The following is a 14,585-nucleotide window of genomic DNA, read 5'->3' as shown; positions in this document are numbered from 1 at the left end:
CCCTGATCAGTGACCATTCCCTGGGATCAGTGACCATTCCCTGATCAGTGACCATTCCCTGATCAGTGCTCATTCCCTGGGATCAGTGACCATTCCCTGGGATCAGTGACCATTCCCTGATCAGTGACCATTCCCTGATCAGTGACCATTCCCTGGATCAGTGACCATTCCCTGGGATCAGTGACCATTCCCTGATCAGTGACCATTCCCTGGATCAGTGACCATTCCCTGGATCAGTGCTCATTCCCTGATCAGTGACCATTCCAGTGACCATTCCCTGATCAGTGACCATTCCCTGGGATCAGTGACCATGCCCTGGGATCAGTGACCATTCCCTGATCAGTGACCATTCCCTGATCAGTGACCATTCCCTGGGATCAGTGACCATTCCCTGATCAGTGACCATTCCCTGATCAGTGCTCATTCCCTGGGATCAGTGACCATTCCCTGGGATCAGTGACCATTCCCTGGGATCAGTGACCATTCCCTGGGATCAGTGACCATTCCCTGATCAGTGACCATTCCCTGGGATCAGTGACCATTCCCTGATCAGTGACCATTCCCTGGATCAGTGACCATTCCCTGGGATCAGTGACCATTCCCTGATCAGTGACCATTCCCTGATCAGTGACCATTCCCTGGATCAGTGACCATTCCCTGATCAGTGACCATTCCCTGGATCAGTGACCATTCCCTGATCAGTGACCATTCCCTGATCAGTGACCATTCCCTGGGATCAGTGACCATTCCCTGATCAGTGACCATGCCCTGATCAGTGACCATTCCCTGGATCAGTGACCATGCCCTGGGATCAGTGACCATTCCCTGATCAGTGACCATGCCCTGGATCAGTGACCATTCCCTGATCAGTGACCATGCCCTGGATCAGTGACCATGCCCTGGATCAGTGACCATGCCCTGGATCAGTGACCATGCCCTGGGATCAGTGACCATTCCCTGATCAGTGACCATTCCCTGATCAGTGACCATTCCCTGATCAGTGATCATGCCCTGATCAGTGACCATGCCCTGATCAGTGACCATTCCCTGATCAGTGACCATTCCCTGGGATCAGTGACCATTCCCTGGGATCAGTGACCATTCCCTGATCAGTGACCATTCCCTGGGATCAGTGACCATTCCCTGGGATCAGTGACCATTCCCTGGGATCAGTGACCATTCCCTGATCAGTGACCATTCCCTGATCAGTGACCATTCCCTGGATCAGTGACCATTCCCTGATCAGTGACCATTCCCTGGGATCAGTGACCATTCCCTGATCAGTGACCATTCCCTGATCAGTGCTCATTCCCTGGGATCAGTGACCATTCCCTGGGATCAGTGACCATTCCCTGGGATCAGTGACCATTCCCTGCTCATTTTACCCTCTGTCCCTGCAGGGCCCAGCCCTCAAGGCCCCTCTCTCCCTGCAGAGCTCAGTTTTTGCCCTCTCTCCCTGCAGAGCTCAGTTTTTGCCCTCTCTCCCTGCAGAGCTCAGTTTGCCCTCTCTCCCTGCAGGGCTCATTTTACCCTCTCTCCCTGCAGGGCCCAGCCCTCAAGGCCCCTCTCTCCCTGCAGAGCTCATTTTACCCTCTCTCCCTGCAGGGCCCAGCCCTCAAGGCCCCTCTCTCCCTGCAGAGCTCATTTTACCCTCTCTCCCTGCAGGGCCCAGCCCTGAAGGCCCCCGCAGCCCTGCAGAGCCTGGCTGCCCTCAGCACAGAGCCCGCGGGCTCCGTGGTTCGCACCATCCCCGTGGCCGCCTCGCTGGCGCTGGGCGCCTCGGCCGGCAGCAAGCCCACGGCCATCCAGCAGCTGCTGAGCAACGGGGGGCTGGCCAAGCTGGCCAGCAGCCTGCCAGGGCTGGCCCACATCTCCAACCAGGCTGCAGGTCAGTGCCACACACGGGGGATTGGGTATTTACACACAAGAATGGGACGGGGCTGCTGCTGAACGCGCCTCGAGCTGTTGGATTTTCCAGCATCACTCCCATTATGACAATGGGAGTGCCACCAGCTCACATCCCAGGCAGCAGGGCAAAAAACTTCATGTTACAACTCACTTTATAAACTTCTTGACCCATCACACAAAGCAAAAGCACACTGACAGTATTTATATCTGTATAGTGTATATTCTATATTGACAGTAGTTCCACCCAACCATTATAAGCACAGGTACCTTTGGTTAAACAATGCTTGCTGATTTTGAATACAATCCCTGCTTGTGAGCCTCAACACACAGAGCTCCTTTATTAAGCTTTAACCTTCCTAATATCTCACTGCATAAACTTCCTGTAGTTTACAGAGCTATTCTGACAAGCACACAGCTCCATTATTAAGCTTTAACCTTCCTAATATCTCTGTAGATAAACTTCCTGTAGCTTAGAGAGCTATTCTGACAAGCACACAGCTCCTTTATTAAGCTTTAACCTTCCCAATATCTCACTACATAAACTTTCTGTAGCTTACAGAGCTATTCTGACAAGCACACAGCTCCATTATTAAGCTTTAACCTTCCTAATATCTCACTACATAAACTGTCTGTAGCTTAGAGAGCTGTTCTACACAAGCATTAATACACAGGCCATTATTTGTGCATTTCTACAGTTTAAATACTTTTTCTGCTGACCAATCTCATGGCTGTGCTTAGCTCTGCTCACAGTTCTGCTGTATCTGAGGCCTGCCTTGTGCAGCTTTCCCAGACCCTCTGATTTTGTGGATTCCCACACGGAAGGAGGGAGGGAGGGAGGTGCTGGTGGTATCTGAGGCCTGCCTTGTGCAGCTTTCCCAAACCCTCTGATTTTGTGGATTCCCACACGGAGGTGCTGGTGGTTCCTGGAGCTTTTCCCCAAAGCTGCTCCTGCTCTGTGGGCTGGTGCTGCCCCAGAGGCCCCTCTGAGCCCTGTTTGGATGTGCCTCACCCTGGCCGTGCCTCAGGGCCGTCTCTGTGTGCTGTGCAGGCCTCAAGGCGCCGGCCACCATCACGGTGACGCTGCGGGGCCAGCCCGGCCGCGTGGGCACCCTGGGCCAGGCCGCGCTGCCCACGGCCCAGCCCCAGCTGGAGGAGCAACCCCAGGGCCCTCAGGTAAGGGGGAAGGAGCCTCTCCTTGCTCACCTGGGGTGGGGGGTGAGGAGGGGGTGACAGGAGCCAGGGCGCTGTCACTGTGTCACTGTGTCACTGTGTCACTGTGTGTGTTGGGGTTTGACTGGCCTTGATCCCGTGGAGTCCTGGGATGGTGTGGGCTGAGAGGGACCTCAAATCCCACCCAGGGTCCTTTTGGGGCTGAAAGGGTCCCTAAATCCCACCCATTGCCCTTTTTGGTTTTAAAGGGACCTCAAATCCCACCCAGGGCCCTTTTGGGGGCTGAAAGGGACCTCAAATCCCACCAGAGACCCCAAATCCCACACAGGGCCCTTTTTGGGCTCAAAGGGACCTCAGATCCCACCCAGGGACCCCAAATCCCACCCAGGGTCCTTTTGGGGCTGAAAGGGTCCCTAAATCCCACCCAGTGCCCTTTTTGGTTTTAAAGGGACCTCAAATCCCACCCAGAGCCCTTCTGGGGACTGAAAGGGACCTCAAATCCCACCAGAGACCTCAAATCCCACCCAGGGACTTCAAATCCCACCCAGTGCCCTTTTTGGCTTTAAAGGGATCTCAAATCCCACCCAGGGCCCTTTTGGGGCTGAAAGGGGATCTTAAATCCCCCACAGGGCCCTTTTGGGGATCAAAGGGACCCTAAATCCCACCCAGTGCCTTTTGGGGCTCAAAGGGACCTCAGATCCCACCCAGGGCCCTTTTGGGGATCAAAGGGGCCTCAGATCCCACCCAGGGCCCATTTGGGGCTGAAAGAGGATCTTAAATCCCCCACAGGGCGCTTTTGGGGATCAAAGGGACCCTAAATCCCACCCAGGGACCTCAAATCCCACCCAGTGCCCCTTTGGGCTCAAAGGGACCTTAAATCCCACCCAGGGCCCTTCTTGGGTTTAAAGGTGCCCTGGGTGTCTGGGTGCCCTGGCAGTGGAGCTGTGCCAGTCTGGGTGCTGGATTTGGGTGCCCTGGCAGTGGAGCTGTGCCAGTCTGGGCATTGTGGTTGCCCTGCCTGGGCTGAGCCAGGCCCAGGGTGGGGGCTCTGCAGCCCAGGATGTCCCCAGGATGTCCCCATGGCACTGACCCTGTCCCCTTGTCCACAGTGAGCACCACGGAGCCCCTGTGCTGTGCCAGCCTGGCTGTGGCGCTGCCCAGGCTGCCCTGTGCCAGCCTGGCACCTCCAGGACACGCTGGGGACACTTGGGGACGCTTTGTGGGGCCGGCCAGCAGCAGCCACGCTGTCCTGGGGGCTGTGGGGACCCCCAGAATTCCTGGAGGGTGGGAATGGGGGGGGTGTTTTTCTGGATTTGTTGCTGTTTAATTAAAAAATTCCTTTTTTTAATTTTGTTGTGCTTTTGGACTGAGATGGTTTTTGTCGGGGGTGGATTTTGTGAGTGCTGAAGGATCCACACTGGGGCAGCTCCTCTGAAATAATCAGAGAATCCTGGAATCTCCTGGGTGGCAAGGGATCCACTGGGATCATCAATGCTGCCCCTGGCCCTGCACAGACACCCCAAAATCTGAGCTTGGCCGGCCTTGGCTTGGTCTGGAATGGCTCAGGTGGGGGCAAAAATCACCTGGAGGCAAAAAGGACCTGGAGGCAAAAAGGACCTGGAGGGAAAAAGGACCCAAAGCAAAAAGGACCCAAAGCAAAAAGGGCCCAAAGCAAAAAGGACCCAAAGCAAAAAGGGCCCAAAGCAAAAAGGGCCCAAAGCAAAAAGGACCCAAAGCAAAAAGGGCCCAAAGCAAAAAGGACCCAAAGCAAAAAGGGCCCAAAGCAAAAAGGACCCAAAGCAAAAAGGGCCCAAAGCAAAAAGGACCCAAAGCAAAAAGGGCCCAAAGCAAAAAGGGCCCAAAGCAAAAAGGGCCCAAAGCAAAAAGGATTCTGGAGAGGCAAAAAAGGGACCTGGAGGCCAAAAGGACCTGAAGCAAAAAGGACTTGGGAGGCACAAAGGACCTGGAGGGCAGAAAGGGACCTGGAGGCACAAAGGACTCGTGGCTGCTCCGTGCCATTGCTGCCATTCCCCCAGAGCTGTGGGAGCTCAGCACAGCGTTCCTGATGTGCAGAGGCACTGAGACCACCCCTGGGGGGTTTGGAGGTCCTGGAACGTGGCCAGAAGTGTTTGGTGGTTGGACTTTGATCCAGCACAGGAAACATCACCTGTATGAGGATGGGAAAATCACACGGGGATAAATGGTGAAGGGATAGATTAATTATAGTGTGAAACACAGGGTTTAGAATCTCAGTACAGGGGGGTTCAAAGGGACAAGATGGAGGAATTAGGGTGTGTCCTGCCCTTCTTGGGGCCCAAGCCGCTTCCCTCCAAGGGAGGCGTTCGCGTATTCCAGCTCCATTGTCAGCTGAATCCAAAACCATTCAGACTCGGTCTCGCCGAACGAGGGGCAGTCGAGTTCGTGCCGTCCTCAAGGCTGTCCGGCCCGGTGACAGCGCCACCTCGTGGGGGGATGACCGAAGTGCGGGAGCCACAGCGCCGTCTCGTGGCGAGACTGCAGCAATGCAGCGATTTTTTCCGACAACATACAAAAAGAAGAGTACATCTAAGAAAACAATGACAACGCAACAAATGGATTATCCTTCGACTTCGGGATTTCGTGAGGACGAGGAAAATTGAGATGAAGCACAGCAACAAGGAGAAGACATCATACGGATCACAGCATCTGAAGGTGTTCTGGTGTGGATGCTGGCAGCAGTGAAAGCGGCAAAAACTTCTTGCATTCTTTAGATACAGCAAAAAAGAGATATCAACAGGATCCTCAAGTTTCCTTTTCGGATTTAGGAGCAAGGCCAAAAACCTCAAAGCAAAGAATGAGGTCCAACGAATCACCGATGACCTCCACAACCCCATTGTTCATGCAAATTCCGATGGAGTCTCCAGAGGAGGAATTTCAACAGCCGGTGAAGGCGATGGATTGGAAGTGCATCAGAAAAGCATTGACAAAAGACAAGCATTTATTTCCAGGTTCAGGAGATTTGACAATGCCGGTGATGTTTGATGCCCAGGGACAGAATCCAAGATGGGAAAGGATGGGTCACGAAACACTCAAAGATTTAGGGAAGGCGGCTCAAACTTTTGGGCTGGATTCACAATATTTCAAACAGTTATGAAGAGGGACATTCACCACGTATGACCTTACGCCAGATGATATCCGAAGCATTGTGGCAATGATTCTCACTGACACACAGAGTCTCCTCTGGGAAAAAAGATGGAGAAAGTATCTCTCAGAGCTGTGAAATAGATATCAAGGTGGGCCAAACGCAAATCTCACAGATGCTGGAAAAAATACTTCATCAACAGAACGAGAACACCAACAAAGTTCTTGCAACAATGCAGAAGAAGAGCAATCCCCCAGGAGGACAGTGCTACAAATGTGGGGAGTTTGGACACATGAGAAAGAATTGTCCACAAACACATACACCAGCGCAGAAAGGGGAAAGGCCAATTTGTGCGCGGTGTGGAAGAGGAAGGCACTCTGTGAAAGAATGCTATTCTCAGACAGACGTGGAAGGAAATCCTTTACCGTGTCCGTGAAACGGGAAAAGGAGCCGGGAAATCGCCAGCGCGGTCAGACACAAGTGCTGGCGGTGACACAAGAGCAGACAGGGCAATCGCCAGTGAGCGACAAGCAAAACTCTCAGCAAAACCCTCAGCAAAACCCTCAGCAAAACCCTCAGCCGATTCCACAGCGACCCAGACCTCCTCCCACCAGGGGCACAGTGTGCATTGGCAGCTGCTAAATTAGCATGCTTCCCAGACGAAAATCATGCAGAGATACCAACGGGTATCCGCGGAGATTCACACAAAAAACAAGATTTCTTGATAGTTGGACTAGACAAATGCAGCATCCTTGGACTCGTTGGTTATCCTAGAGTACAGACAAGAACACAGAATTGATGGTTCTGGTAAGAGCGCTTTGTCCGCCATTGACTGTGCCAGAGAACACTGTGGCTGCGAGAGCTTTCGCCTGCCGCCACACGCCATTGGGGAAGTCATGTCAGTGTTTGACAAAGAAGGGTTTCCTATGAAGGAACATGTTGAGGTACATACAACATGGGTGAAGCACATAGGTTGAGATCGACCCACACTCATGTGCCGATTGACAGCAGGACGACAGCAATCAGAGGCATGCTCCACACAGGGGCAGATGTCACAGGAATATCGTACATCTTTTGGCCATGCAATTGGAGCTTGGTCGCGCCCTTGGGTTCTCTCTCAGGCATAGGGGGAGCATCTCTGTGTCTGCAGAGTGAGAATTCCATCGTTGTCACAGGTCCAGGAGACAAAACTGTGATCATTCATCCTTTTGTCATCCAGGAGCCGATCACAGTCTGGGGTCGAGACCTTTTGGCACAATGGGGCGCCAAGATCAAAGTGGATTTTTATGGGGGTCACTGCAGCACTCGCCACATTGGAGCTGCCATGGAGAACAGACGATCCAGTTTGGGTGGATCAGTGGCCCCTTGAGCGGAAAAAGTTGAGTGCTTTGAAAAACCTGGTCCAAGAACAGTTGCAGAAGGGACACATCAAGCCAACAGACAGCCCTTGGAACTCTCCAGTGTTTGTCACCAAGAAAAAGCTATCAGGCAAATGGAGGCTGTTACACGATCTCAGGAAGATCAATGTGGTTGCACCTTGGAAGTATCTAGGGTGGGAGATTTCAGAGAGAACAATAAAACCTCAGAGAATGGAAATCAGCACAGAGATCAGCAATTTGCATGATTTACAACAGCTTTTGGGAGAGATCAGCTGGATGAGGCCGGTTTTGGGAATCACAAACAGCGACATTCCAGCGTTGCTCCATCTTTGGAGAGCAGACACAGACATTGGATCTCCCAGGACACTCACAAAAGAAGCGAAGAAAGAGCTGGAGAAAGTCACAGACGCGATACAGAAAAGGCAGGCACTCGATTTGTTCCAACCTTGCCTTTTCAGTGGGCAGTGCTGGGGAAGAAAACACAGTTCCACGGTTTGATCTTCCAATGGGATGAATCACAAAAAGACTCTTTGATGATCATAGAGTGGGTTTTTCTACCATGCAGGCCTTCAAAGATGATCCTCACGGATTTAGAGATGGCAAAAGCTGGGGTGGGAGAGCTGCTCCTTCCCTGCCCACAGCTCTGGGCTCAGGGAGAGGATCCCCCCAGCCCTGCCACGGCTTCGTTCCCTTTCCACCCCTGACGGAGCGACCCAAACCCCAAACCCGGCTGTGGGGGCCAGGGATGGGAACAGACACCTCCAGCACCGCTTTTGCTCCCTTTTTTTATTAATTTGTGTGTGGATATATAGAAAACAGAGAGAACCGCGGGGCACCCCCAGCTCTGAGCTGGGCCCTGCGAACGGCCCGGCCCGGATTGTCCCCGGCACGGCGCTAGGGCCGCCCGCGGTGCGGGAAGGCCGGGACGTGCGGGGAGCGCTGCCCGTGCCACGGAGCCGCCGGGTAGGGCCGGGCCGAGCTGCCGTAGGCCGCGGGCGGGCGGGCCCGGGCGGGCAGCGGGCGGCACAGCTCGGAGGGCACCACCAGGGGGCTGGGGAAGGCCGGGATCACCAGCGGGCTCACGGACAGCGCCGGCGCCGCGGGCACGCCCTGCGCGCTCCCGAAGCCGCCCCCCGGGAAATGCAGCGCGGCTCCCTTGAAAGCGTCCGGGAACGCCGGGGCCGCCACCACGGCCTTGGGCTTGGCCAGCGCTCGGTGGGCGCCCGGCGAGCGGCTCCGCCTGGCCCGGGCCGAGGGGGACACGGCGCGGCCCTGGGAGGCGAAGGGCTCCTCGTCCTCCTCTTCATCCTCATCCTCTTCCTCTTCCTCCTCCTCGGCGCGGCCGGCCCGGGGCGCGGCGGGCCCGGGGGCGGCCCCGGGGGGAACCCAGCAGGCCTGGACGGCGGCGGCCCGGCCCTGCCACGGCCGCCCCGCCGCGCTCCGCAGCTCCGCGGGCTGCTCGGGCTCCTCGGGCCGCGCCGGGAGGGCGCAGGGCGGCTCCAGAAAATCCTTGAGCTGGGAGAAGTAGCCCCAGAGCGGGGCGCAGCCGGCGGGCTGCGGGCCCTCGCTGCGGTACGCGTGGAAGTAGCCGGTGAACACGGCGGGGGCCCCGTCCTGCGGGCAGCCCTGGCTGTCCCTGCCCGCCGGGGATGCGCTGCGGGCCGGGCCCGCCTCGCTCGGAGCTCGCTCCGGAGCCGCCCAGGGCTCCGCGCTCCCCTGCTCGGCCGGCGCGGGCCCGGGCGGCTCGGGGGGCTCGGGGCCGCTGTCGCTCGGTGCCCGGCGGCCCTCGGGGCAGTGGCGCTTGGGGCAGGGCAAGGACTCGGCCTTGCTCACCTGCGCCAGCAGCTTCTTCTTGGCCAGCGGGGACATGATGGGGTGGTTCCCTTTGGAGTAGAAGCTGGAGAAGAGGCGCTTGTAGGTCTCGCTGTGGCTCCTGCAGGGGCTGGGGCACCTCCCCGAGGGGCTGGGGGCCGGCACGGCCGGGCTGGAGCGTCCGTCTGTGCCCCGGGGCCGCTCCGCCGCCTCCTCCGCGAGCACCTCCGGCCGCGCCTGGTCCGGAGCCACCTGCGAGGAGCGGAGGGGTCGGGCCGTGGGTGCCGGGCCCGGGCCGGGCTCTGGGCTCCGAGCCCCGCTCTCATTGCCCGGCCCGGCCCGGGCGGGTTCCGCACCTGCTCGCGGCCCTTCTCCTTCCGCGCCCTCTTGCTCTTGTCGTCCTTGGAGACCTTGTACTGGCGCCGGGGTTTGCTGGGGGGCAGCGGTTTGTCCTCCTCGCCCTTGAGGTGCCGCACGTAGGGAAGGACGAGCCTGCGGAGCGAGCGGGGAGCGCGGTGAGCGCCGCGCCGGGCCGGGGGAAACTGAGGCACGACAGAGCCCCGGCCCGGCCCCGGCCCCGGCCCCACCTCTCGTAGTGGCGGCGGGTGCAGGTGGCAGCGCTGGTGCTGCCGGGGCTGCCCCCGAGCTCGTCGTAGACGTTCTTCCAGAGCCGGCGGCCCGTCACCTGACAGACGGACAGACGGACAGACGGACAGACGGACAGAGTGAGCCCCGGCATCTCAGGGACATCCGGGCACTCTGGGGACATCCTGGTGCCCAAGGGACATCCTGGTGTCCTGCCCTGATGTCCTGGAGACACCCTGGGGACACCCAGGGGACACCCTGGGGACACCCTGGGGACACCAAGATGCCCAAGGGACACCCAGGGGACACCCTGGGGACACCCTGGGGACACCCTGGCTCCACGGCCACCACTCACCAGCTCGTAGGCTCCCAGCTTTTCCACGGCCTTGTAGATCTTCCAGAGGTTAACTGGGAATCAATCAAGGGGAGAATCAATCAAGGGGAGATGCTGAGGGTCAGGAGGACGCGGGGCCCGAGCACGGCCACCCCCCTGTCCCTGTCCCTGTCCCCGTCCCCGGGTGGGGCCGTACTCTGCTTGAAGCCGAGGTGCGGGATCCTCTCGATGGGCGTGTGCCGCTCCTTCATGAACTTGTAGAGGCTGACGAGGAAAGCCTCCTCCTCCTCCTTCTCCTTGTCCTCGTCCTTCTCCTCCTTGTCCTTGTCCTTGTCCCCACCTTCTCCCACCGCCTTGTCCCTCTCGGCGCCATCCCCGGCCCCCGGCGCGTCCTGCGGGACACGGGGCTGAGTTTCGGGGGAGCTGCGGCCCCGTTCCCCCCGCAGCCGGGAGAGCTCCGGGGCCGTTCCCCGGTACCGTTTGGGGAGCTCCGTTCCCGTTCCCCGCACTTCTCGACCCGTTTCCCGCAGCCCCGGGGAGCCCCGGACCCGTCCCCGAAGCTCCGTTCCCGCAGCCCCGTTCCCGTTCCCGTAGCCCCGTTCCCGTTCCCGCAGCCCCGTTCCCGTAGCTCCGTTCCCGTTCCCGCAGCTCCGTTCCCGCAGCCCCATTCCCGTCCCCGCAGCCCCGTTCCCCTCCCCGCAGCCCCGTTCCCGCAGCCCCGTTCCCGTTCCCGCAGCCCCGTTCCCGTTCCCGCAGCCCCGTTCCCGTTCCCACAGCCCCGTTCCCGTTCCCGTAGCCCCGTTCCCGTTCCCGCAGCCCCGTTCCCGCAGCCCCGTTCCCGTAGCTCCGTTCCCGTTCCCGCAGCTCCGTTCCCGCAGCCCCGTTCCCGTTCCCGCAGCTCCGTTCCCGTTCCCGCAGCCCCGTTCCCGTTCCCGCAGCCCCGTTCCCGCAGCCCCGTTCCCGTTCCCGCAGCCCCGTTCCCGCAGCCCCGTTCCCGTTCCCGCAGCCCCGTTCCCGTTCCCCGCAGCCCCGTTCCCGTTCCCGCAGCCCCGTTCCCGCAGCTCCGTTCCCGCAGCCCCATTCCCGTTCCCGCAGCCCCGTTCCCGTTCCCGCAGCTCCGTTCCCGTTCCCGCAGCTCCGTTCCCGTTCCCCGGCAGCCCCGGGCCCGCGGCCAAGTTGGTCAAAGCGCTGGATGCGGGTGAGAACACGCGGAGCGGCTTCCAGGAAAACAGACGGGCAGAAATTCCGAAATTCGGCCCCCCCGCGCCGCCGCCGCCTTTCTCAGCTAAAAATGTTCCTCGTTTGTTTGTTCTACATTTTCCGGAGTTATAAAACTTGTTGCTATTTTTGGGCAAAGAAGCTGCTCGGCTCCCAAGTGCGTCCTTTTCTATTTTTTTTTTCAGTCTTTTTTTTTCTTTCTTTTTTTTTTTTTTTTAGTTCTTTCTATTCATTTCACGGCTTGTGACAGACACCGGATTTTAACGGCTCAAAGAGTTCAAAGCTTTCTTTTTTTTTTCTTTTCTTTTCTTTTTTGGGTTTGTTTTTTTTTTTTGTGTGTGTGTGACATAAAAAGCTGTTGGGGGGAGGGAAAAGCTCCAGCGCCACAAAACCCAAACCCCTTTTCCTCACGAGGATAAAAAATATTTACAAAAACGATCCCGTTCCTATGGGACCGCTCAGTTCTCCCCCCAAAAATCCCATTTTTGGGGGCATCGCCCCCCTCGCCCCCCACCCAAAGCTGGGAATTTCCCATTTCTCCGCCTCATCCTCGCTTCCACCGGCGGCCAAAGCGCTGCTCGCGTTCCTCCCGCCCTCCCCCGAATTTTGGGGCGTTCAGCCCCCCAAAGACCCGCGGGGCGCACTCACGGCGGGCTGGGCGGGGCTGGGGGGGTCCCGGGGGGCTCCTTGCGCCTCTTGGTTCTTCTCCATGGGGGGAAATCGCTGCCTGTGGGTTCGGGACGGGACCTGGAGGGGAAAAACGGGGAGGGTGAGACCCCAAATTGCTGCTGCTCCCCTAAAACGACGGGGCAGTCGGGGGGATTTGGGGCTGCCCCTCGGGCACCGGAACCGGCCCGAGGCTGCTCCGTCTGTGCCTCCCCCCTGCGCCCCCCGTTCCGGGCTCGCCGCCCCCAAATCCCCCCCCGTGGTTTTGAGGAAAAATCCCGGGAAAACGGCGAAAAGCGGCGATGCCAACCTGGGGAGGGAGCGGGGCGGGTCCCGAGGGGGTCCCGGTGCCCCCCGGTCCCACCCGAGCCCCTCCGGTGCCCCCGGTCCCGCTCGCGTTCACCGGCCGCGCCCGCGCCACGTGACCGAGGGGCGGGGCCGCCGCGCCCCCTTCGCTGCCCATTGGCCGGAGCCAACACGCCCCTTCTCCTATTGGGCGGCCGCGCTGCCTGTCCCCGCCCCCCGCGAGGGGCACGCCGGGAGTTGTAGTCCTGCAGCGGCAGCGCGGCACGGCTGTGGGTGAGCGCACCTGGGCACAGGAGAGGGCGGGGCACGCGCGGGTGCCCAGGTGCGTTTACACACCCAGAGGCGCCAGGTGTGGGCAGGTGGGCACGGCCAGGGGCGTGTGCCCGTGTGCAGGTGGGCACGTGTGTGAGTGTGTGTGAGTGTGTGTGAGTGTGTGCAGGTCCAGGTGTGCAGCGGGTGTAGGTGCCACACACACCGGTGTCACACACACACAGGGGTTTATCAGGTCCAGGTGTCCCACACACACACACACACACACACATACACACACTCCCCTCTGTGTACAGGTACCCGTGTCCCACCCCTGTGTGCGCAGTTACCGGTGCCACACCCCCCCAGGTGTTTATCAGGTGCCGGTGTCCCACACACATCTGTGTTTATCAGGTGCCGGTGTCCCCCCCGTGTCCCGCCCCCGCCGCCCCGGTTCCGTTCCCGGCACCGCTGACGCGATTTTCTCGTTTCCCGGCGCCGCTCCGAGCGCAGGAAACCGCGGCGGCTTTTGGGGCGAAACGCGGCCGGTTCGGGGCTGAGCGAGCCCCGCCGGTGCCAACAACCCCCGTAACCCCCGAGCCGCCGGTACCGGGCTGGGGGCGGCGCCGGGCTCTAATTACACCCTTAATGAGATAACAACAATCATTATCGCAGCATTCATTCCGGGCGCTTCGGCGGCGGCGCTTCCCGAACTCCTCCCGGCTCCCGCCGCGCTCCTCATCCCCGGGGCCGCTCCTCCCCCGAATCACCCCAACCCCGCCGGTTTAGGCCCAAAGCGGCGGGGCGGGAGCGTCACGGCCCGGAATAGCGCGGGAGCGCTGCCAGGCCGTGACGGCGGCTGAGTAATGGGCTGAAGTCATCCCCGCTCCGCTCCCTTCCCCATCCCGCGCCGCCGCTCCGGCCGAGCCCCCCCCGCCATCCCGGGGGGCTGCGCAGGGCCCGGGGACCCCCGGGGGGCGGCCGCGGCTCCGGGACCCCCCCGCGCTCGGGGCTCCCGGTGCGCCGCTCGGTACCGCGGGGCTCCGGCCGGTGCCGCTCGGTGCTCGCTATCCCGGGGGACGCGCGGCTCGGGGCGATGCCCGGGACCCCCCCAGCCCCCCGCGAGCCCCGGACTCACCGGCGGAGGCTCCGGGGCGGCCGGAGCGGAGCGCGGGTGTCGCGGAGCGGGACCGAGCCCGGGATGAGTCAGCCCCGCTCGGGGAAGTGGCGTGTGCGAGCCGCGGCCATTGACTCTTTCCTTACCGGAACGGACGCGCTTTTGGGGCTTCTCCCCCCGCGCCCCGAATGACTGGGCCGGAGTTTCCCGGCCCCGGAGCGCGGAGGAGCCGCCCTGAGGGCGGGGACGGGGCGGGACGCGCCGCGATCGCGGTCCCGCTCCCTTCCCGAGGGTCCCCGGGATGATGCCCCTGTCCCTTGTCCCGGCATCGCCAATCCCCGTCCCGACCGTAACAAACCGGGCTCAGCCCCCCGAGAATCCCCCCCAGCTTCGGGAGTCCCGCAAAATGAGAGAAAAAGCAGAAAAATCCCCCGGTGACTCATTTTGGGCCAAAAAGCCGCGAAAGCAGCAGCGGGGGAAGGCGGGAGCGGCTCCGTCCCGGCTGGGGAGGGGGTGAAGGAGCCGCCGAACCCCCCGAACCCGGGATAAACCCGGGGGACGGGTGAAAAACCCGAGAATGGGGGAAATAAAGCAGCGAAAGCCCCGCTCGGGGTTTTAGTCCCGGCTTTTGTCCGGGTTGGGGTGTCCGGGAAGGGAAGGGAAGGGAAGGGAAGGGAAGGGAAGGGAAGGGAAGGGAAGGGAAGGGAAGGGAAGGGAAGG

At 60.1% G+C, this 14,585-nt stretch overlaps 2 protein-coding genes and 1 long non-coding RNA gene across 9 annotated transcripts in view; 1 reads left to right on the top strand and 2 right to left on the bottom strand.

Moving 5' to 3' along the window:
• The window catches only part of KANSL3 (KAT8 regulatory NSL complex subunit 3), a 32,217-nt gene extending 27,893 nt beyond the window's left edge, over positions 1 to 4,324 (top strand). For all 5 annotated transcript variants that reach the window (XM_074559011.1, XM_074559014.1, XM_074559012.1 and 2 more), the window contains 3 exons: positions 1,666 to 1,888; positions 2,957 to 3,081; positions 4,188 to 4,324. In XM_074559011.1, coding sequence (XP_074415112.1) covers positions 1,666 to 1,888; positions 2,957 to 3,081; positions 4,188 to 4,190 — 351 coding nt within the window. In that variant the 3' untranslated portion in view covers positions 4,191 to 4,324. The remainder of the gene's footprint in view (positions 1 to 1,665; positions 1,889 to 2,956; positions 3,082 to 4,187) is intronic.
• Positions 2,851 to 3,602, bottom strand: LOC141731871 (uncharacterized). Its single transcript, XR_012583784.1, has 2 exons — positions 3,451 to 3,602; positions 2,851 to 3,270 (listed from the first exon to the last, which is right to left on the bottom strand). It is a non-coding gene; the product is annotated as an uncharacterized LOC141731871 (long non-coding RNA).
• Positions 4,325 to 8,357: 4,033 nt separating the features above from the next.
• ARID5A (AT-rich interaction domain 5A) lies at positions 8,358 to 14,119 on the bottom strand. Of its 3 annotated transcripts, none has more exons than XM_074559019.1 (7): positions 13,887 to 14,119; positions 12,176 to 12,274; positions 10,506 to 10,701; positions 10,331 to 10,383; positions 9,978 to 10,075; positions 9,747 to 9,882; positions 8,358 to 9,642 (listed from the first exon to the last, which is right to left on the bottom strand). In XM_074559019.1, the coding sequence occupies exons 2-7, from the start codon at positions 12,236 to 12,238 to the stop codon at positions 8,473 to 8,475; spliced, it is 1,716 nt and encodes a 571-aa protein (XP_074415120.1). In that variant the 5' UTR covers positions 12,239 to 12,274; positions 13,887 to 14,119; the 3' UTR covers positions 8,358 to 8,472. The 3 variants fall into 3 exon arrangements, with proteins under 3 accessions (XP_074415120.1, XP_074415119.1, XP_074415118.1); XM_074559018.1 differs by lacking the exon at positions 13,887 to 14,119 and adding an exon at positions 12,597 to 12,731; XM_074559017.1 differs by lacking the exon at positions 13,887 to 14,119 and adding an exon at positions 12,504 to 12,656.
• Positions 14,120 to 14,585: the final 466 nt, after the last annotated feature.

Source organism: Zonotrichia albicollis, chromosome 26 (genome assembly GCF_047830755.1).
Source record: "Zonotrichia albicollis isolate bZonAlb1 chromosome 26, bZonAlb1.hap1, whole genome shotgun sequence".
Lineage (NCBI taxonomy): Eukaryota > Metazoa > Chordata > Aves > Passeriformes > Passerellidae > Zonotrichia > Zonotrichia albicollis.
Note: the sequence above shows the minus strand (reverse complement) of the source record. Positions and strands in the feature narration are given on the sequence as shown.